General features: G+C 43.5%; 1 protein-coding gene across 2 annotated transcripts in view; it reads left to right on the top strand.

Annotated features, from left to right (window-relative positions):
* Positions 1-23,025, top strand: part of CADPS (calcium dependent secretion activator) — a 355,693-nt gene that overhangs the window by 181,725 nt on the left and 150,943 nt on the right. For both annotated transcript variants that reach the window (XM_040628597.1, XM_040628596.1), the window contains exons 8-10: positions 6,038-6,104; positions 16,243-16,351; positions 22,460-22,672. In XM_040628597.1, coding sequence (XP_040484531.1) covers positions 6,038-6,104; positions 16,243-16,351; positions 22,460-22,672 — 389 coding nt within the window. The remainder of the gene's footprint in view (positions 1-6,037; positions 6,105-16,242; positions 16,352-22,459; positions 22,673-23,025) is intronic.

The following is a 23,025-nucleotide window of genomic DNA, read 5'->3' on the forward strand; positions in this document are numbered from 1 at the left end:
CCTCTTTTTTTCTTTTTTCTTTTTTCTTTTTTTCCTTCTTTTGGACTAATTGAATACTTTTATGATTCTGTTTTATCTCCCTTGCTGTAGTATTGTCTATAAATGCCAACTAGGTCAATCACCTAGGATGCAGTCCTTGGCAGTAACCACTTACCAGCTATAGGCAAGTTTCTTAACCTCTGTGAACCTCATTTTGCTCAGCATAAAATGGAGGTCATGATAATTTTGCCTCATAAGATTGTTGTGAGAATTAAATGAGTTAATACATGTAAAGCATTTAGAACAGGGGCTGATACATGGTTAGGGCTGTAGCTAAGTAAGAGTTGGTGGTGGAGACTATTGTCACCATTGTTTGCTTTCATTCATTTACTGTGCTTCTCCCCCAGCCCATGCTTCTTCCTGCTGGGCTGCTGCAAGAAGACTCAAGCATCTGGAGTCTTAACATCCTCTATGCTCTCATTCTCTCTCCCAGGAGGGGAGGGATGTTTCCCAGTGGGAATCTTGGTTTTGTCTCAGTGTGACTGCTCTTCTTAGAAGAAATTCACATGAAGAATTTCTAGCAGAAAAGAAAATTTTTTAAAAAGGCCCTGCCTCATTACCACTTGTGGTGGGCTAGGTGCCGTGGCAGCACAGGGACACAGAGGAAAACAAATGCAGCCCCCTCTTCCCTTAGGGCTGAGCTTCATCTCTGCCTAGACCAGAACGGCACCAACTCCTCATTTTCTAGGCTTTTCAGTGACTTCTGGGTCCACAGCCCCCCAAGTTGAAACTTCAACTTATCCCCGGTTTCCATGTCCCTCTCTACTATCCTTACCGCTTTGTATGGTGTCCAGGGGCAAGTGATTCTGGCAGATGTCCTGAGGGGAACACGAACTCTTCTCCCTGACTGGGTATTCATCCATCCTGGAAGAAATCAGTAAAAAAATTCCTCATGAATAGCTATGGAGCACCCACCATGTGCACACCTAGTGCTAAGCACAGAAGATACTTAATAAATAGGGCTGAGTTACTAATTCATTAACATTCGTAAACATCAGATGGAGGAAGACCATCCCATTTTTTAAATAAAATGATAAGGTATAAGCATCACCATGGGTGTTGCCCTGCCAAGGAGTTCCAGGGCAGAGGGATCCTGAAGCCAGGGGATCATGGAAGACCCACAAACATCTTTCTCTTCTCTGTTTAGTCCTTCATAGTTCACTCTGGCCTCTCACCTAACTAAAATGCCCCCAGCGAATGACAGAGATGTCAATGATCCACTGGCATAGGTTTTACAAAAATACAACAAGCAAGGATATATTAGAATCACAAGGCAAAATGTGGCCTGGAGCTCCAAACCCAGACACGTGTACCTTGCTTTATTTCCCAACAGATGTGCACCCCAAAGCCAAACATAAGTTCAGATAAAGAATCCAAAGATGAATCCTTTGCAAAGTTGGTAGTTACGTGCTCTTTGTACTGGAGCTATTATTTCTACCACTGCCCTGCTACTACTAAGGATAACGCCAAGCAACAATATTGCCTGATGTAACCAAGCACTTACTGTGTGCCAGTCTGTGCTAAACACTAGCCATGCATGCTCTCCATCAGTCCTCACAACAACTTCACACACTATCCCCATTTTACAGCTAAAGAAACCGAAGCAGAAGATAGTCAAGCCAAAGGAGAGTTGATGGCAGGGCCAAAATTGCCACATAGATTTTTCCACCCTGAGTCGGAGATAGAACCACTAGGCTAAACTTCTGCTTACAACACTAGAATGCTGATTTATCTGTTTGTAAATCCCAATTCCCACAATCCTGATGGCCTGAAGAGAGAGTGGAAGGCCGCTCATGCCCATGCAGATAGATCTGTCTGTAGTGCGAGGAGCTGGAGGGGAAAGCCACCTGGATGTCTGCAGGGACAGAACTCCCATCTGCTCCAGGTACTTCTCATTCTGTCTAGTGAGCATGTTTCAACCTAAGAGAACAGAGAGCTGGGGCTGACTAGACAGAAATGATACAGTGCAGCCCTCAGTTTTTCTCGGTTTTGACACCTTCTGGTATGTGCCAAATTAGCAATAAATTCTGAGGAAAACCTCTGAGGGAAAGCCCCTCCTTCACACAAACCAGCTGATACTTTGCAAAGGAGGATTGTTGATTTTTCTCTGATCCCACTCAGCTTTCCCATTCAGAAGCCTTTCACCAGAAAAACTCAATTGGAAGAGCAATTTGTGTTCTCATTTCGGTGAAGACACCAAAGTTTGTCATCATCTAAAATGGGAGGAACAATAGCAGCGTGGAAGGGGTGTTCTGGAACCTGGCTGTTCCGAGTTGCCATTCTCACTACGTCGTTCACCAGCTGGGGAACCCTGAGCAGGTTCCCGCAACTTCAGGTTCCTCAACAAAATAGGAGTAGTAATGTCATGAAGTAGCTAATAAGTGTTTACTTTGTGCCAGGTGTTGTTCTGACATTGTAGATCCCACTAACTATTCAAGCCTCACAGCAGTCCTCGAAGTAGCTACTGTTATGATGCCGTCACACAGATGAAAGGCTGAGGCACAGATACGGCCAGTAACTCACTGAAGGTTGCACACACAGCTAGGCGACATGGCTTCAGATTCAAGGCCTTAACCCCTCCAGGGAGGTACGATAAATTCCAGGAGAGGGCCTGGCACAACGCAGCGCAGTAGTAAAACATGGCCAAGCAGGAGCTAGGATTTTTATTCTGAAGGGAAGATTAATGCTTCAGTATGAGTTACACTCTGTGGGTTTTCGTGCACTCCTTTTCCTGCTTTCATTCTCCTCAATTAAAACTATAAACTTCGGATGTAGTGTCTGTATTCACTGTTCTGAATCTCTCTGTGTGGGTTCAAGTTAAGGGGAAAGAAAAATGGGTAGTAGCTGCCAGATATAATTCCAGAGAACTATGAGACTGTGACAACCTTGCCAGTCATTACTACAAATACAAAATTTTTCACCTGCCTTCTTCATTTGATTTTTGTTTTATCTATTTTTCTATGTCCATATGTCCAGGGAGATTTCTTTTCACGTATTTAGCTATTATTTATTGCTGGTAATGATATGCTTTTCTCTATACCCAGAGATAGTTTATGATAAGGCCGACATTTAATGTGCATCTACTTTCTGCTGTGCCTTGTGCTTATACTCCACAAGAATCATCTCACTTAATCCCCACAATGACCCTGTGCAGGAAGAACAATTGCTGACCCTGCCCTGTTTTCCAGGACGCCAGGAGGTTAAGCACCTTGCCCAGCCTGTCAGAGCAAACATCTGAACTAGAACTGGAAGACAATACTGTTAATTATAGACCAATGAACCCTCTCTCTCTGTAGCCCTGGCCATGCCTCCCATTTATGTCAATTTCTGCCGTGAATACTTTAATATATTATTTCAAGAAAGTTGAGAGCACTGTCCAGGACAGTGGATTACAGCTGGGTAATCCACACAACAGTGGAGCTGACCAGGTTGGCCTCAGGGCTGATGTATTTACCAGCCATCCAGCCACTGCCATGGCCTCTGTCCCAGTCCAGGCACCATCCTCTCTTTTCCACCTGCACCACTGCAACTGTGAACTTGATGATCTCCCTACTTTCTCTCTTGCCCCTTTCATCCACAATGCCTTCACCTAGCAGCCGCAGGGACCATCTAAATAGAAATATAATTGTGTCTCTGCCCTGCTCAAAACCCTTCCATAGTTTCCCATCCTGATTTATTTATTTATTTATTTATTTATTTATTTATTTATTTATTTTAAGATTTTATTTATTTATTCGACAGAGATAGAGACAGCCAGCGAGAGAGGGAACACAAGCAGGGGGAGTGGGAGAGGAAGAAGCAGGCTCACAGCAGAGGAGCCTGATGTGGGGCTCGATCCCAGATCGCCGGGATCACGCCCTGAGCTGAAGGCAGACGCTTAACCGCTGTGCCACCCAGGCGCCCCTCCCATCCTGATTTAGAATGAATGTATTAATGATCCAATTTACCCACTTAAAAGGTCACTCTGTCTGTTGTGTAGTGAGGGGAGTAGGGACAAGAGTAAAGCAGGGAGACCAGCTAGGAGCCTGTTGCCATGTCCCAGGTGGACATCATGGAGGCTTGACTGGGGAGTAACAGTGGGGACGGAAAGAAATGGGATATATTTTAGAAAGAAAATTCAAAGAATTTGGTGATGGATTGCATGTCTTTTATGCAGTGTTTTAAAATCTTATCAGAAACCTTTATAAAAATTGCTCTGGTTTCCCAAGAGCATGGCATTCAAAACCAAATGAAACATAAGTATACAGTGACCTCCTACTACATACATATCAAGAACTGTACCAGGAATTTAAAAAGAACAAGGTTCTGTGCTAGGAATTTAGAAGTGAGAATTTAGAAAAAAGGAATAAGCTTCCTTCCCTCGAGGAGCTCACTCATAGTCCAGTAGGAACAATAAATATAAAAACAAATAAATTATAGTAGTGTGATCATTGTAACAGAAGAATTATTAGCAGGGCCCAGGAGGTGATGACATCAAGGTAGAGATTTAAACTTAGAAAGAATGTGAGTTTGAACATAAGATGCTGGGAAAAGGCATAATATATAATTAGTGTATCAAGGCTATAATATCAAGTTTTCTTTCAAAATAAATTTATTCATGTTAAATAAGTTATTTTAAAAGAAAATGTCAAGTAAACAATAGAATAGGTGGACAGATACAGGATAAATCGGGGAAGTGGAATATGAGTGGTCAGTTTGAGGCTCCCTTCATGTAAACAGGGGTGACCCATGGAAGGGGTTTAGCAGGGAAAGGCATGATGGCATTTGAAGATGGTAGGATGCATGTCACGGCCAGGAGGAGGATGAAAATCATTCTGGGTGTCCCTGACACCCATTAAGAGTTTCCTCTACACTTGTCCATGGAAGCAAAACTGTGGACTGGGACTGAAATAGTGAGGGTGTGAAAGGGAGAGACTGAGCAGAGTAGAAAACTTTGCAGGAGGTAAAAAAATTTAAATAATAAAAAATCAACTGCACTTGGTAATTAAGGAATAAGGTCGAAGAAACAGAGGGACCCAGGTTGACTCCTGGGTTTCTGGCTTAAAGGTCTGAGCAGATTTTGGCCACCAACCAGTTGTAAGAGCCCCTGAAATTTGTCAAATGGTATAAATTTTAATTAGGTGCATTCTTCTTTATGTTCCAAAACGGAAATTCTGTCTGATTCCAGGTGAAGTGAGGACTTGGATGTTGTCCAGTTGGGTTTTATAGCAGATAAAGCCAGTTTTGAAACTCGAGTGTTTGAATGGTTTTGAGTATGACCAGCTCTCTCTCACTTGGTCCAGTAGAGCCTGAAAACCTCACTTCCTTGATCAGTGCCAGTGGCGTGTAGCAATCCACAAGGCCAATGGAGTAATTCACAAATCTTGAAGTAGTACCACTGCTCATAAAATCTCCAGATACCTTAGACCTGTGCCTCTGTGGTTCTTAACTCTCCTTTTATTTCTTTTGTCTCTATCAAGATTAATTTCCATCAACAGGAGCATTTGGGAAAGGGGGAGAGGTATAGGGAGAACTTTCTATGTTGACCGGAAACTTCCTCCCTATAATATGCCTGCGTTTGACAGAATTACAGAGAAAGAAAGTCTTGGGCGGGGGCAGGTAAATTCCTGACTGAGACTTGAAAGAGCAAAGGAGCTGTAGTTGTAGGATTTAGCAATCTTTTTCCTCCCTTGTGCAGCTCCTGGCAGGAGTTTCCCTACCTAATAGACTTTTAGCACATACAAAAATTAAGTCACAATGTAACATTTTCCAAGGTGCTTTCTGGAATCAATCAAGGAATCTAAGTCAAGTGTGATGAGGGGCCACAATTCCTTCTATAAATGGAAGTGAAACTTGCCTGCTGTTCCTTATTCTCAATGGCACAGCTCCCAAATCTGCTTTCTGTTTCTGAGCTGTGTGCATTTCCTTGTTTATGAGTACCAAGCTTTATGGTCAAATGAATTAAACAGTGCAGTCACTCAAGCATTAATGCAACTCTGGTCTTTTTCCTTTTCTTTAGGTATTTATGGGCCATTGGTAAGAACGTCTGGAAGAGATGGAAGAAAAGGTTTTTTGTACTGGTCCAGGTAACTCTTCAACTCTCTCCATTTTAAGAGCCATCAGTAGTAAAGATTTGATAGGAGTAATTAATGTTTTTTATTTGAGGTGTAACTTACCTAAAGCACACAATGCTCAAGCATTCAGCTCAGTGAATTTTTACGCATTATATAAGCATGTAACCACCATTTAGAGGGACGTAGAATATTTCTAGTCCCCACAGCCCTCCCTTGTGCTCCTTTTCCCTATTTCTATATCACTTTAAATTTTTAAAAATTAATGGCTCATTCTTTTAAAAGTCTAAGAATACAGGAGCACCTAAGATAAGTAGGAGAAGTGGACTGCCATGCTGCCAGGGATGGAGGACCCCGGGGAGAAAGCAAGCACATGCCCGGGTGGAGCACTAGGAACACTGACACTGTTTTAGCAGAATTTGCTGTTTCTAAAAGTACTAAGACACTCATTATGAGAAAGGTCAGAATTTACTTAGACTTTTGGCATCTATTTTACTATTTAGTATTTTGATATTGAATTCCCTGTGGGGGAGCTCTCTACTCTCCCCGGTGCATGGGGCTTCCAGAAGTCTTAACTGACCTCCTATAATTATGTTTAACAGTCTGGAATGTATCTTTCCAGATAGACTCTTTTTTTTTTTTTTTTTTTTTACTATATAACTAAGCTCTTTGTGTTATCCTGCCACTCACTTTTTGGTTTTTGTTTTTGTTTTTGTTTTTTAACATAAATCACTGTAGATACTTTTCCGTGTTTGTATATGTAGCTCTGGCTCGAATACCTGTAGAATTTCCCTTTTTGGAGGACTTGTGGGCTTCCCCAATTGGGAGTATTATTAACCATACAGCAAGGAACATCTATCTGTATATAGATACAGATGGAGATGCAGATACCAGTATTAATAATACATGAGTAATATATAAATAGTACCTTTGCTTTCTTGTCTATTTAAGAAAAAATTTCCAGAAATAGTGATCCTTGTCCTTGATAATCTCCCCTGCCTTTTTAAAATTTGGTTCATTTGCTTCTTGCATAAGGATTTTTCAGTTTACAAGGAAATTTGCCATTGCCCCTTTTCAATTTCCAGGTTCCACCAAGGCATATAAAAAATTAATATATGCTGTATTCTAGGAGATGCCACAAAGCGAGTCAACTTGTAGTTTAGTGTGGTTTGTGCACTGGGTTACTGTGTTAACTATAAGCATTGACTAGTATTTAGGACAATTCCAATTCTAAAACCTCATTATGAAACAACTGCCTCTTAGGTCTAATGGCCTTGAAAGTTCTACCACCCTGACCTTCTAAGACTAGACTCTCTGTAGATCTAGTCAAGTGTCTGCTGTGCCACTAAGGCAAAATGCGTCCCTCTGACTATAAGCAAGAGGTCATCTTTGCTTTCATGATTGCTATGGGGTACAACAAAACCTGAGAATAAATGAGCCCAAGGGAAACTTTGGAATTGTGCCCAAACCCCTAAATAATCCATGGGTAGGCAGTAGAGGACATTTCATCCTGAGATACATTTCCTCAAACTATCAACGGACCAGTATATATTGAGCAGCTACTTCGTGTAGGGCACATTGGTAGGTCATAGAGAAGAACTATGGGGCCTGATCTCTCACTTCCAGGGTATCTGTTAGAGTGCTTTATATATGCAAACAGCAGAAACAGACCTAACCTAATAAAGGTATTAATAATAATGTATTACAAAACTCTCGAGGTAGTTTATAGGATTGTTGAAGGAGCTGAATGGCCTGTCCTTACTACAGGACTCAGAGTAGGTTCCAGAAATCCAGGTGGAGGGAACCATGGCCAATGTCATCGATGTGATCAGAAGACAGAATTGGCTCTGACCATTGTCTATCCTTGCATCTCCACTGGAGGGCCAAATATGAGGGAGAGATTTGTTCAGCTTGGGTCACACACGCAACTTTTAGCAGGGGCAGGCCATGGCACTTTGATTCAGTCCCACTGGGATGTCTCCAGTACAAAATCAGGATGCCATTACCAAAAAAGAAAAATGGCTGCTGGGCGGGCAAAAACAGCTGGTGTCCCCTCTAAAGAGAGTGCATTATAACCAGAAAGACAAAAATGCATTAAAAGAGGCAGTGCAGGATTATGCAAGATTCTCCCCCTCCAGTGCATCTCACTGGGCACAGCAGCCTGTCTTGGCATCACCTGGGAGTCGTCTGGCCTCTTCCAGTAGACTGTATGCTGTTGCAGAGCCAGTTCGGTTTCCGATTCGTCTTTATGTCCCTTCCTCTTTCGCCCACCACACACGTACACATCTCAAGCTCCGTACCTGGCCCAGGAAATGTTTGGTGGAAGAAAGAAGGAAAAAGAAGAGAGAGAAGAAGGACCCAGGCTGGACTTCAGGTGGTTCTGAGAAAGGAAAGATCGTATTGCCTGGAGAGTGGCTGGTGACAGTTTCCCAGAGGAAGCAGGACAAGGGGCCCTCTCACCTTGACATGGAGTCTTCCCTGCCACTCTGAGGTAGCCAGTCACTGTTCCACGGGACACACGACTTTGCTCTGAAAGTCTTTGAAGTGACAAAGTACCTAAGAGAAATAGGTGACCTTTTACTTTGCAAGAGATTTCAGGGGGGGAAGAAAAAACTCTTCAGGAAAAAAACAGGAGGAAATGTGCCAAAAATATCAGTGGAGCCATGTCTGTACAATCTGTCCTGAACTGAAGAGGAGAGAATGGTTGTTTTAGGCATCATGGCCTTCTCACCAAGCCTTCTACCACAGGAAGATGTGAATTGTACAGTTGCTAAAAAGCAAGTTCTGTGCTCCCTTGTGAAAATCCGCAAAGGCCAGGCATAGCCCCTCTGAAGCTCAGCATCGGTCCCAGAGAGCAGGAAGGAACAATTTCAGGATTTTAATATGTGTCATTTACATGGGATTCTCAACTTTCAGTAGCCACAAGGTGTGCTGGGGACATTGATCCTCCAAATTTAACCTTCTGTTTCAACTTAGATTCCTCGCTTAACAACCTCTGTGGTCTTCAGAGGGGACAGGACGGCCCACCGTCACAAGGCCTTGCTCACCACAACAATGTCTAAAGCAGTTTGGTTCTCTGTAGAAAATACTGCATTGTTTTGGATTCTTCCCATTTTGTCTTCTCCGTGGTTTAAGTGATCACATTTACAGGTGCTTTATCACAATGATAACCAAAAAACTCATCCCCTTTGAAACAACCCCAGTGCCACCATAGTTGCAAGAGAGAAGTTCAAGGTCACCAATTCTGGCCCAGTTCAGGGGAAGCAAAACCTCTCGGGTTGCTTGAAGAGAAGGATGACAGAACGAGCGATGACAATTAGCAAACAAGAGCCGCATGAAGTGATACCAGTCATATGGGCAAATGAGGACCAGTTCCTTTTTAGCCACGAGACCCTTCCACTGAAACTCAAAATGCAGAAGTGAAACCAGGAGCACCACTCGGGCCAAATGTGGGGAAGGGTGAAGGAGCTGGGCAGGGAAGCAGCCTCCCCTCAGCCTGCTCCCCGAGTCCCCAGGTAGCCTCGGAGCAAGCTCTGCAGAGCCCAGTGCACAAGCCACACAGAAGCAGCATATCTACCCAAGTGACTTACTGAATGTTTATTTCTCTCTACTCAGACATTAGGTCTTGGGAAGTGTTTATATTTTATAGAGAGTTTGCAAGACATAATTTCCAACACAGTTATGAATTTCATTAAATTTAATACAAGGAAAATAGTTTGAAGAACCTAAGAGGAAGAGAACACATCCAACACTAGTCTCCTTAAGATCATCTCCCCTCCCACCCCCAGCTCTCCCCCTCCACCACACACACAGACAAGCACACAGAGTCTACATTTTGGCTGTCATGTGGAGCTGTTAAAATTCTCCCTACGTGAGAATTCCTCTTAGTGCTACTACCTTGGGGGAACCAAAAGATAGGTTGTAAATGGACTTCCTACTAGCCAGGGACAGAGGAATCCTCTGAGGGGTTTTGAACTGAAACAGCCATTCCCATTTTTAAAGATTGGGGCTAACATCATTATGTATGTGGCTGGAGTCTGCCCCCCCACCCAGGTGTGGAAGAAATGATGCAGTTGAGGGGTATTTCTGTGCAGAGACTTAAGTGTTCCTATGCAATGAGATGGTGTTCTCCAAGTATGGGCCTGGACCACTTCACTGGGTACTATTTAAAATCCACATCCCAGTACACCATCCAGAAGATTCTGATGCAGGAGGTCTGGCATGAGGCCACGGAATCTGTTTGTTTCACAAGTACACCAGGAGATACTGATGCAGGTTGTCCAAAGTTATCTTTAGAGAAATATTGGCTCTGTGGTCATTGTCCTTTTTAAAGTGAAGGCTCCATCCCCTTTAGACCACACACTTTCAGAGTTTATGCCTCCCATGGAGCTGAGCACCAGACTAGCTACACACATGATTATATGCAAATGACATAACAAAGCTTCTTCAGCCATGTTCCTTTACATTCCAGTAAATGCCCCCAAAACATGGCTGCAAACTCTAACTCAGGGATTAAGGGGAAATGGGTCCTCAGCACCCCAAATCAAGAAATTGCTGGTAAATTCATTCTAAACCCTAGATGCCTTGGTAAACACCGATTACCATTGTTAGGAACTCTGACCAAACCAATGCTAATAATGAGGGTGCCAATTCCATACCGCTCTACCTAGAGCTCCCCACTTTGGGTGTATAAGGGAGGAATGAAAGCAGACAACTCATCATCCAGTCCAGGCTAGAAAGTCTCCTTACTATGATCTTTTTATTTTAAAAATATTTGTAATCAGTAAAATAAATTAAAAAATAAAATAAAATATTTTTACTCTATGCCCAAAAGACTTCTGGTTAAAATCAGTTTTTGATTGGTCTTCATCCAAAGTATTTCTGAGCCTTTTTTCCCTCTTTTAGAACCATACAAACCATAATATTCTGTGTCTCTTCTGATGATGCTAGCAATTGGTTATATTTATATGGTCTCTTAGACTTTATAAAGTGTTCATCAGATTGGTCTTTACAAACTTTCTGCACTACAGTGAGGACAAGTCTTATGCCATTTCATATTTGAGGAAAGTGAGGCTCAGAATGGCTAAGTGATTTGCCCATGGTCAACAGCTAATAGGCAGCCAAAGTGAAACCTAACGTAGGTCTTCTGACTCCAAAGGCTTTCCATGATTCCAAGCACTCAGGTGGAACTGGTCCCCAAAGACTTTTATGCATATACAATGTTCTAGAACTCGATTACCTTGCATCAGATAGAACCAATATCCTAAATCCATATCCTATTTCTGATTCTCTAGAAATAATGTAAAGACTAAAAACTCTGACTGCTCCAGCTTTCAGAAAAATCACTAAATCTGAATAAAATATTGTCAGATAATGTAAAATGCCTTGGAATATAGCAGTTGTCACCCAGGAAACCATATTAAAATAACTTAACCCCCCCCCAATGAATTGTAAAACGTATAAGTAGTTGAGTGATTTATAACTCTCTGAATGAATGTCTATTTTTTCCACCCAAACATACATTGCCTCAAAGGGCATTTCTGTTTTTATTCTGGTTGCAAATGACAACAATCAACCGCAACTAACTCAGGTTATAAAAGGGGAAGAACTGTATTGGTTAGTTAATTAAATTAGCAGTTGAATAAAGAGTCTTCGGGCATGGGTAGCCCAGGTCTCAAACACAGCCGTCAAGACTTTGACTCTATCGATACCATCTCTTGACTGTGCTCTCCGATGAGCTGGCACCACCCTCAAGCAACATCTCTCCACGTAGCGGAATAGGGAGGGTCAAGATTTACGACAGTTTAGCACCCCCAGAGGAAAGAAAGCTTTTCATTCTCTGTGGTTTGAGCATATCCCCTAATTGATCTTTCATTGGCCCAGTGTGGTCATGTGCCCATCCCTGCTCCAATCACTGCAGCCAAGGAGATGTGATGCTGATTGGCTAGGCCTGGGCCATGTGTCTCACCCTCCCTACCTCCCCACAAGGCTCAATTAGCACTATACTATATAATGGGCTGAAAGTGGGGAAGGTGGTGATTGCCCAAGTAAAATTAAGATTCAGCTACCGGGGAAATGAATGCTCTGTATTCAAATCAAAGAAGTCTTCCACAATTATTACCAACATCTTGATTTAAAGATAATGGAACTGAGTCCCAGTAGTTAACTGAATTGGGCCAGGCCACACACCTAGAAAATAAGGGATCTGAGAATCAAATACAGGTCTGTATAACTCCAAAACCTATTCTCCCTCTACTCCACCAAGTGGCCTTCGTGTTAATGTCAATCAGGAGTCTAGGATTTTAAACTCTGTGACCCTTCATTTACAACCAAATCACATTAAAGATGGTCTTGGGCTCCTGGCTGACTCATTCCATAGAGCCTGCCACTCTTGATCTAGGGTTGTTAGTTTGAGCCCTATGCTGGGCGTAGAGATTACTTATAAAATGTGTTTTAAAAAGGAAGTTAAGCATCATAAAATAAAATAAAATTTAATTTAATTTTGAAAAATGGTCCTTGGTCCCGGGAATTCTGTTCTTCACATCATCAAATTTCTCCATCCTCAGATCTTGGCTCAATCAGTCAATGCTTCCTCACGCAAACTTTCCCTGGCCACCCAAGTAGACCAAATCCCCAAGTTCTTACAGTATCATATATCTCCTTTTATACCTGTCCCCATTAAAGTTACTCATTTCTGAGGTAATGTGATTAATGTCTGCCTTCACAGTAGACAGGAGAGCAGAAATTACATCTGATTTTGTGCATCTTTATATTCCAGCACCAGACACAATATCTAAGTATGTGCTAAATGAGTGCATGTACCATAAAGAAAGAACTCTTCTAAAATGGGTGTATGTGAACTTTGGGCTAGTGACCAGGGTTCAGAAAAAATGACAGCTGAAGCATTTATAAGGAGTGATGGTAAAGGCAAAGAGAGGGGGTTTAGACAAATACATTATATCATTCACTGTATGTGCAAGTACTTCAGTCTTCCCCGGGGGTGGTGGGAGGAAGGAGAAGGGAGAGTCAGGGGATCAGAAAGCACTGACCCTTTCATCTCCTATCTGGGCTGTAGTTGTTAAATCTAATTGAAACTCAGGGACAACCTGAAAGTTTCTGGACAGTTCCTATATGTTAAAGCAATGGTTCTCAAGCTTTAGTGTGCTTTAAGAAATATCTAGAGCAATAATGAAAAAAAAAAAAAAAAAAACAGTCCCTGAGACTCACCCTGACCTGAGATTCTATTGTTCCAACTTATAGAATCTGCATCTTTATATCCTTTCCCCCACCCTCCCATACATACACGCTAATGAAAATGGCCTCAGTCCACTCTTTAAGAAGCACTATTAACAATAGTGTCTGAAAATAAGGTAGTTCAAATAGTGCCTGAAAACAAGCTGAGGGTGTGTGGGAGGTCCAGTCTTTTTACACAAACCTTGAAGCCTATACCCTCAGAAGTCCCAGCAGCCCATCTGATCCCGTGATTCCATATGAAGGTACCACCGGCCAAAAATCCCAAAGATGTAAACACTGCAGTTCTTTTGCCCTTCTCTCCAAAGGGCACTGTCAGATGTCTGCTGGTCATGTGAGATCATGAGATCTCCGTTTTCTGTTGTTCTAGGCCAGCCTCTCTGGCAGCGGTGGCCAACTCTCTGACTTCTGACATGTATTCTAGTTTCTTCTATGCCGTCATTACAATAGCGCTCACCATCTCATCAACTTCTTATCAAAATGCAGTTCAAAGAGAATTTTACTGTGGCAGAGAAACATTCATTTCATTCACTTAGTGATGTCTTGTAGAAGCTTTAAAAAAAATAAAAAAGTTCCCAACCCTTTGACTATTCCTCCACCCTTCAAGCACTCCAGAAAAACTGAGATTCCCCCTGAAATCTGCAATAATTAGAATTTCTTCTCCCTCCCTTTATTTCCTAAAGAAAGTCACCAAATCCCCAATGAAAATGCTTCTGAAACCAATTCGTTTATGTGAGCCCGAAGTTTGTCAGGACAGCTTCCGCCATATTACCAGAAGAGGGCAGCAGGGTACAGCACTCCAGGAAGCAAGCGCCTGAACTGGAACAGAAAAATCTAAAAGCCCAAAGCGTGTAGCAATAGTAAATGCACAAATCTTGAAATAACACCCTTCTGTTGTGATATTTTTCTGATCTCAACTTAGTGTCTGCAACTCTCTGGCTAATCATCCCATTATGAAACTACATCATCTCTCGTGTTGCCAGAGACAGGTAAAAATCACCACAGAAAGATTCCAGCAATAAGTGTGACCACTGCCACACTGGGGACCTGGGAGATTAGTTATTTGGACCAGTAATGAGTGGGAGAGGCCTGGTGCTGTGCTTAGAATAACATATGTAAATTTTGAAGGAAAAACCCTCTTTATTAGAGTATACATACTTTCTAGAACCAATCAGACTCAGAGTAAATGCCCTTTATATGGTAGATTTTGCTTATAAGGAGGGAAATATAATGAAGATGTATGACTCCCTAGGCTTACCTTCAAAGGATTTATAATCTAGTAGGGAAATATACCTACTCAGCTACTCCATAGTAGAATGCTGGCGCTTAATGCAAGGAAGCTGCTTATTTAAATGCACATGTTGAGCATGTGCTCTGTGATTGCCGTACGTGGTATGTGAAGCCCTTCGTTGCTCAGTTAATCCCCCAGCAACAGGAAGATGCACGTAAAATACAGACATGGACTCTGAGACTTGTCAGAGCTGGGACGGGACCCCTGGCCAATGTGCACTCCTAACTCTCCTTTTTAGGAGAAGAGGATGCTATTGGTTATTCTGCTTATTACAAAAAACAATACACGTCCACTTATGAAAATATTCTTCGCGATCTGGCCTTCTGTTTCCCCGAAGTCCCTCCAGGCCTTGCACTGTAAGGAGCCGGTTCTGCAGATCCCACACATTACGAAGAAAGTTGTCACCAGGAACCGACAGAGGGCAGCAGTAGATACACCAATCATTCCCCTTTATCTGCCATTAGGAACAGCAGGCCTCAGAGGATGTGGGAGATGGGTGCAGAGTTTGAAATCACCAATTTCTTAATGCCATTTAAAGAAAAAAAACAAAAAGACATCTCACCATGGAGGAGGCTAAAAATGTCCCCAGTAGGGATCAAAGTTCGCTTAGAAAATGTCTCTCTTAATAAAGGGAACTAAAGAGATAAGGGATGTGGCACTCCCTTCTCCAAGACATGTGACATGGTGGATGGTAAACATGCCCACGAGCTTTTAGCCTAAACCCCAAAGGATGCTCACTCTCCCAGGGGCTCCTTGCAGATGAACCAGATGTAGGAATGCGAAGGATCCATGCTGGGTGTGCATACACTGTGGCGACAGGGTCCCAAAGGCCGGCCTGCAGCTGTGGAGCGCCCGCAGGGATGCCTGTGTTGGCAGTGAGGGCTGCACAGGGACAGTGGCCATGCCATCGGGGGCTGAGGATGGCTCAACTGTGACTGGCACCCAGCGATGGAGCGCTCATTGCTTGTGACAGCGTGTCACTCCTGCACTTGTCTGAGAGTCAAGGAAGACTTCTCAAAGCAACCGAAAGCACTCCTTCCGTAGGAGAAGGGGAGAGGGGAAACAGAATGGGTGGCTTGATGCTGAGACTTGGCTTGCAGAAAATAAAATGGTAACTAAAAATCACTGGGCATTTATAAACGGGTGTCTGGTCCCTAATTGCAAACCAAAAGGCCTGTGGGAACATGGCCGTCTTGGCCAGGGCCATGGTTATATTAGGTAAAACCTACCAAATTGCCACTATTTAACCAGTTTTGACCTACAAAGAATGGCTTAGCCAATTAAAATAACAACAATAATAATTGCCACTAGCTTTTACCAAGCACTTACTTAGTGCCAAGAACAAATCCCAAGTGCATGCCACATGTGAACTCATTCAGTTCTCACAATAAGCCAGTGAGGAGGTCAGTTCTCAGACATGAGGGGCTAAAGGACCAGAGAGGCTTAGTAACTTGCGCTAAGTCACACAGCAAGGAGGTAGCAAAACTCAACTGGAACGCAGCTATTAAGTGCAGGGCCTCAGGGACAAGGACATGGTTGACTGGAAAGGATTTCTTCAGGGAGGATGGGCCCTAGGGTAGCAAACTTACCGTCTGTGCTTTTCCTTCCCAGGTCAGTCAGTACACATTTGCCATGTGCAGTTATCGGGAGAAAAAAGCAGAGCCTCAGGAACTTCTACAACTGGATGGCTACACTGTGGACTACACCGACCCCCAGCCAGGTACCCACCTATCCTCTAGGCTATGAACCCTGGAACTTCCCCTGGCACAAGTCATGGGTCAACTAATATTTCCTGGGCCCTTCCTCCATGCTAGGCACTAAGCTGAGTGACTAAGTCACAGGTGATTGGGACAGCCACAGTCCCTGGACTTACAGAGTTTCCATCTGGTTCAATGAATGCCATCCCAGTCAAGGGCTTTGGTTTGACTCAAGGGATCCTCATAAAACCAAAAAGAAAATGTAATACCTTTTTCTTTTACCTAGCTGTGCCCACATCAAATATGTGCTCCACCTAGAATGCTAAAAAAAAAAAAATTACTGAAAGAGGAGTCTTCTGTGTGTACTATGGACCATGTGCACGTGTGTATGTTAGTGCGTGTGGTTTTTCACCAGGGATGTGTGGGCTTAGCAGGTGTTGTGTCTCCGAGTCTAAGTGAGCCTGTCCTGTACATCTGTATCTGCTAACTACAAGTCAAGGTTAGCTGATGGCACTGGAAAGGAACACTCTCCCTAAATGTCTTCTTTCCTAGGAAGACACCAATCCACAAGCATAGGCATCCAAGCTCCTAAGCCTTATGTAACTAAAAGAACCACACAAATGGTAGTATTTCTCATAAGTTCTACATCCTGCCCCCTCACACCTCTTCCCCCCACCCATTTTATCTTTCTCCCGGGAAAAAAAAAATGAATAAAAATCAGCCTCAAAGAACCTTCAAAATGGGGGGGGGGTGCGAAATCATTTCAGCATATTAATGAACAACAAGCACCAACAGCCCTCTCCCAGAGAAGTTTATTTTTATGCCAAATCTGTACAAGGGAAGCATTTCCAACCATACTGCATTATTTGGCCCAAAACCTTTTTTTCTACTCCCATATTGCTCTTCCACATGCAACAAAATACACATAAAAGAAAAACAGAGTTTGAGAAAAGATGGAATGTTAACCTGAAAAGGTGTGGCAGGGAAGGCCTTGGGCCCAGTCTGCTTAGGAAAATTAGCACCTTCAGAGCCCCAACCCTTAGTGATTTGGACCAGCCCCCATCTCTCCGCTTGGTGATTTGTTTCCAGCCAGAGCATGATACAGAGCTGACCATGTAAGGCGAGCATTAAAGGCTCTGCCTGGAACTCATCATACTGAATAGAGCCTATGAGTTCGAAACAATTTCATGCAACATCTCACTGAAAGTATGTGACTCCTGCATTAAGAAACCAGCCCTCACAGGTTTCTGCAATAGTCTGCGTTCTTCTCAAACCATTGGGTTCCGTTCAGAAAAATAGATTCCAACTTTCCAAAGACCTGCATTTTAAAGTGGGAGGCAAAAGGGCCCATATGAGAAGGAAATGCCATAGCATCTTCAGACAGTAATTTCTTCTAAGCCATTTCCCAGCTCCTTTCCCCTACACNNNTGCATTTGGACCTGACCACAATTCCACCAAGGAGACAGGACCAGGATTATCTTCCCATTTTGTAAAGAAAGAAAGAGCTGGAACTCAGGGTCTCACCCACGTCATTCTTTGGCACTTGCTGTAAAGCATAGCTACGTGTACTGCTAGAGCAAAGTAGAATTGTTATTTTATCATGGGAAAGCAGAATTCTCTTCCCACAATGGGGAGCGCAGGAGCGGAGAGAAAGCTGTTCTACATACATGCAAAAGTTAACTGTGCACATACATTATAAAAGCCTCTCTTCTTTTTTACACATCAGTCTCATGGGATATAATTTTTAAATTCCTTTACCAAAGATGTAAATGGAAAGTAAATTGATTATGTTCTCGAGAATAATAAGCAACTTATTTTCTGATCTTCCATGTGCCAAGTCCTATTTATTTCCAAATGTTTGCTTGAAAATGGAGTTTTAATACTCCCAATTGTCGTAAGAAGTCTAACTTAGAATTTCTTAAAGAGTGCTTTAACTCCTGGGCCCCATGCCTAACCTATGAACCAGAAGGGAGGAGGGCAGGATGCTCATATTTAAATAAGCACTGTTGAGGATCCCTGTGCACAGTCACATTTGCCAGCTGGAGACGGCAGTGAGGCACACCTTAGCCACGGTCCTCAGAGATTCGAAAATCTCCTCAACTCTCCCGACGGGTGAGTGTGCACACAGGAAGTACTTCTGAGTCCCCCCTGTCTCTCGCACTCTTGGCTTTCTGCAGGAGGTCAGTGGAACCAACAGGTGGAAATTGTTTATGGGGTAGGTAGCCTTGCAAGCGTGCGTGTTCTTGCCTCTGTAGCAGCCTGGATCGAAATGGGCACCCAGACACAAGCCTGTGAGCCAAATCAACCCTACCTGTTTAGAATCTTTGAAATATTTGGGGAATTGGTAAATAATTGTATGTGAATTTGATATCCAGGCTACTCATTTTAAGCTAAAAGTGAAAATGCTTCACTTTCAGTTTCCCTGGGTGTGGTTGGGAGAGTGGACAGTAATCTCTCAAGTCCTATTAGATTAAGTCATTCAGTCTAAATAAAAAGATATTCAGAATAATCCAACAGCACAGTTTAAACAACTACATTAAGCCTTAGCATTCCCATCATAAATAGACTGTGTCCATCCGGCAGGTTACTGGAACAGCAGTCCCCCCTTCAGCCCCACAGGGAGCCAGCCACCACTCCCCGCCTGGTCTCCCTCTGTCCTTTCGCAGATGTGTCTTCTTGTGCTTGACAGATCGGTACCTGTGGGGCTGTGCTCCACGTCCCCCATGAGGAGCCCACGTCCTGTCACCCATCACGGTCTACAAATCCAGTCCCCAGGAATCACTGCCCTGTCGAAACCTCTCCTGCCTTGGAGCATGTGTCGATGTTCACTTTGCTTTCTCCTCCCTTGGTTTTCTTTCAGCTGCAGTGCTCTGCTCCCTCCTTGCTTTCACCGGGGTGCCCTTGGTCTCCCATGCTGTCTGAAAAAGCTCTGTTGCTCTCCATGGCTGTCATTGCCCTGGCTTCTGCCGCTTTAGATATTTCTCCTTGTTTCCTAGTCATGCCACAATCAGGCTTCATTCTGTTGTTAACAAGTAATTCTCAGAGTGCTTTCGCTGTGTGCCAGGCCCTGCTCTTTAGCTTTGCGGCCGAACAGCACGAGGGGTCCAGTTAGCTCTGGAGCCAGACCGTGGGGTTAGAAGCCCAGCTCCGATGCTTACAACCTTGCTTTGTGTTCATCCCCTTCTAGTCATAGCCTTCTCTATGATTGTTTCCTCATTTATAAAGTGGGGATAATAGTACTGACTTCATAGCACCATTGGGAGGATCAAATAAAAATCTGAAAACTGCTTAGTATCTTTCTACCTCGACCTCTCCACTCTCCAAAGCAACCCTGACAGTAGCTCGAGGAACGCAGCATCCGCACCCCCAGCTGCAGGCCCTGGAGGGTGGGGAGTGGGGCAGGGGCTAGTTGCCTCCAGTGATGGTGAGCCTGGCATTCAACAATAATATCAAAGTGGCTTATCCCAAAAGTTACCATGAGGCTGGGCTGCAGAAGGTCTGTTGACTCACTCTTCCTTTTAGCTCCTTCCTGTTCACTTTTCAGGGCTTAAACCATCCCTCAAAGCTCTTCTTCCTTTCCCTTCCAGCTTTGCCTTCTTCTTATGCATCTCATCAGGTTTTCCCTGCTTGCTACCTGTGTATCATATCATGCCATCCAAACCACACGTTTAAAAACCCTCCATAAAGAATTAGGCAAAATACTCTCGCATAATCCTAACTACCAAAAAGCTTTTGTTAAAAATGCTATAGCACTAAACCCTCCACGTGAAGAAGTAGCTATTGATTGTTCTAGAGTCCCTGGCAACTCTAAGTACAGAATTCCCAACACATGCCCACTCTATGGAATAAACACCTGAGTTAACATCACCGGCACCATGGAGAAGTCTTAGTGTCACCAGAAATCTTTTCTGGCGCCAAGTGTCAAGCCAGCTAGTGACAGGGCCTTGATGGAAATTTGGGGTGCTATTCACTCTGCTCATTCTCCTCTCAGTATTAAACTGATAACTGGATGGATGATGAGGAACCCAATGAAGACAGGAAGCTTTATTTCCAGCCAGAGAATACCCAGTGACCCTAAAATACAATCTTTTGGAATATGTTGACAGACACAATGTCGCTGTGGCCTGAGCCCAAATAGGCCTTCACCTACCTCTCTCTAAATTTTAACTTCAAGAGCTGCCTGTGGGAAAAGGCAGGTCTGAGAGCATTCATTCATTCAACAGGTATTTGCTAAACATCTACTACATGCCATACGCTATTCTAAGCACTAGGGATACAGCAGTGAACAAAACAGACAAAAACTCCCTGTCCTTATGAAGTTAAGTAAATTATTTAGCTTGTTAGAAGGTGATAAGTGAGATAAGAGGGATGGTGACTGAGGAGTAAGTTCGGGGAGGGACTCAACAAGATTGTGATATTTGAGCAAAGATATGAAGGAGGTAATGATGCAAATCTTGCAGATAGCTGAAGGAAGCATTTTCTAGACACAGAAAACAACAAGAGCAAAAGTATCAAGGATGTACCTGGGGTGTTCAAGGAACAGCAAGAGATTAGTCTGGCTAACAGGAAGTATGTGCATTTATTCACTAAGGAGAGAGTAGGAGGAGACAAGGATAGAAGTAGTGGTGGGTCAATCCAAGGGGCCTTGCAGGCCTTGTCAGAACCTAGACTTTTCCTCTAAGTGAAATGAGGAGTGACTGGCAGGTTTTGTGCAGAGGAGTGGCATGACTTGACTCTAGCTAAACTGATTACTATGGCTACCATTAAGAATCGCCTATAGAGAGTGAGGACGAGGCAGGGCAGATAAGATAGGAGACCATTAAAATAGTCTAGGTGAGAGCTGAGCATGACTAGATTCAGGAAACACTGGGAATAGAAGAAGGGATCGAATTCTGGTAAAATGTTCTGAAGGTATAGCCATCAGAATTCCACTGGAAGTGGGTAGTGAGAGAAAGTGAGGAGTCCAAAAGGACCCCAAGGTTGAGGGCTTGCACAGCTAGAGGGATGAGCTCAGCTTTACTGAGGTGGAGAGGAGTTTGGGAGAAAGACCAGGAGTTCAGTGTTAGATATGATGAGCTTAGAGTGTCTATCGGATATCCATGTGAAGGAGTCAAGAAAACCATTAGATGTTCAGGTCTGCAGTTCACAGGAGAGGTCCAGGGTGGAGATAGAAATGTAGGGACTATAAGCAGATTCATGATGTTTAAGACTGGATGGCCTCACTGGGGAAGAGGAGAAGAGGTCCAAGGACATACCAGGATGCTACAACATTTAACAGTTAGGAAGAGGAAGAGAAGCCAGCAAACAAGACTGACAAGCAGCTGCCAGGGAGGGAGGAGGAAATTGGGTGACCTGGAACCAAGTGAAGAGAGTGTTTCAAAGAGAATCAACTGGCAAATGCTGCTGATAAGGTCCATAGATGGAGTAAAATGTAGACTCTGAACTGACCTTTGGATTCAGCAGTGTGGAAGTCACTGATGACCTTGACAAGTTTCCGTGGGGCAGCAGCCTGATTGGAGACACTTTAGGGCATAGTAGGAGGAGAGAGACTCTTGTTACTATAAGTGTGGTCCTTAGACCAGCACCATCTGCATCCTCCGTGAGCTTGTTAGAAATGCATGTTCTCAGGCTTCTCCCCCAGACCTACCAAGTCAGAAGCTGCATTCCAACAAGATGCCCCTGGGATTCATAGGGGCACTAAAATTTAAGAAGCCCTGGTAGAGATTCCCCCTATATTGTAAAGAGAACAACAATAGAACCATAGCTAAAGGGAGAGGTGGGGTCAAGAGGTGTTTTTGTTGTTGGTGGTAGTGGTTTGTTTGTTTTTAAAGACGAGAAAAATAGTAGTGTACTTATAGGCAGATATCTACCCAACCAGTAGGTAGCTTGCTTGACACTCCTGTCCCCAGCCAGACAAAGAAAAAGACAAGAGCCAGTCTCAGAATATCTGTTTAACATTATGGCTCTACTCTGTGGCCAAGTGGGTATCAGACTTCCCATCCTAGAGTCAGATAAATTGCTCCTCCCTTCTCTGGCCCAAGAAAAAGCAGCAGAAATGGCCTTTGTCAGGCCTTGGTTCCACCGAGAACACGGCAGCTCAGCTTAGGAGTGTTTATTTCCTTGTATTCCAGGTTTAGAGGGTGGCCGAGCCTTCTTCAATGCAGTCAAAGAAGGAGACACCGTGATATTTGCAAGTGATGACGAGCAAGATCGCATCTTGTGGGTCCAAGCCATGTATCGGGCTACTGGGCAGTCACACAAGCCTGTGCCCCCAACCCAAGTCCAGAAGCTCAATGCTAAGGGAGGGAACGTGCCTCAGCTGGACGCCCCCATCTCCCAATTTTGTAAGTAAATATGCCATTTGTTAAAAATAGCTCTGTAGAGGAAAGTAAATTTTCCAAAGTTGAATTAGAAAATCTAGTTGCTTTTGTGTTAAGGATTCATTAAACATGTTTGCTGAAAAAAAAAGATGAATTCGGGTTGGGGGGTTGTTGGGACCAAAGTGTTAGATGAAAGTAATTTTAAAGTGCAATACTTGACATTTCCCCCCCAAGGACTAAACAGAGGAAAATATATTTTAGGTGGATTTTTATCTCTTTGTTTTGGTGAGAGTTTGGAATTCACAGCGAAACTTGCATTTGTTTGAGTCCTTCAAATATAGTAAGTTATGTATGTCCTTGACTCATTTCTTCCTATT

Source organism: Ursus maritimus, unplaced genomic scaffold (assembly GCF_017311325.1).
Source record: "Ursus maritimus isolate PB19 unplaced genomic scaffold, ASM1731132v1 scaffold_14, whole genome shotgun sequence".
Classification (NCBI taxonomy): domain Eukaryota; kingdom Metazoa; phylum Chordata; class Mammalia; order Carnivora; family Ursidae; genus Ursus; species Ursus maritimus.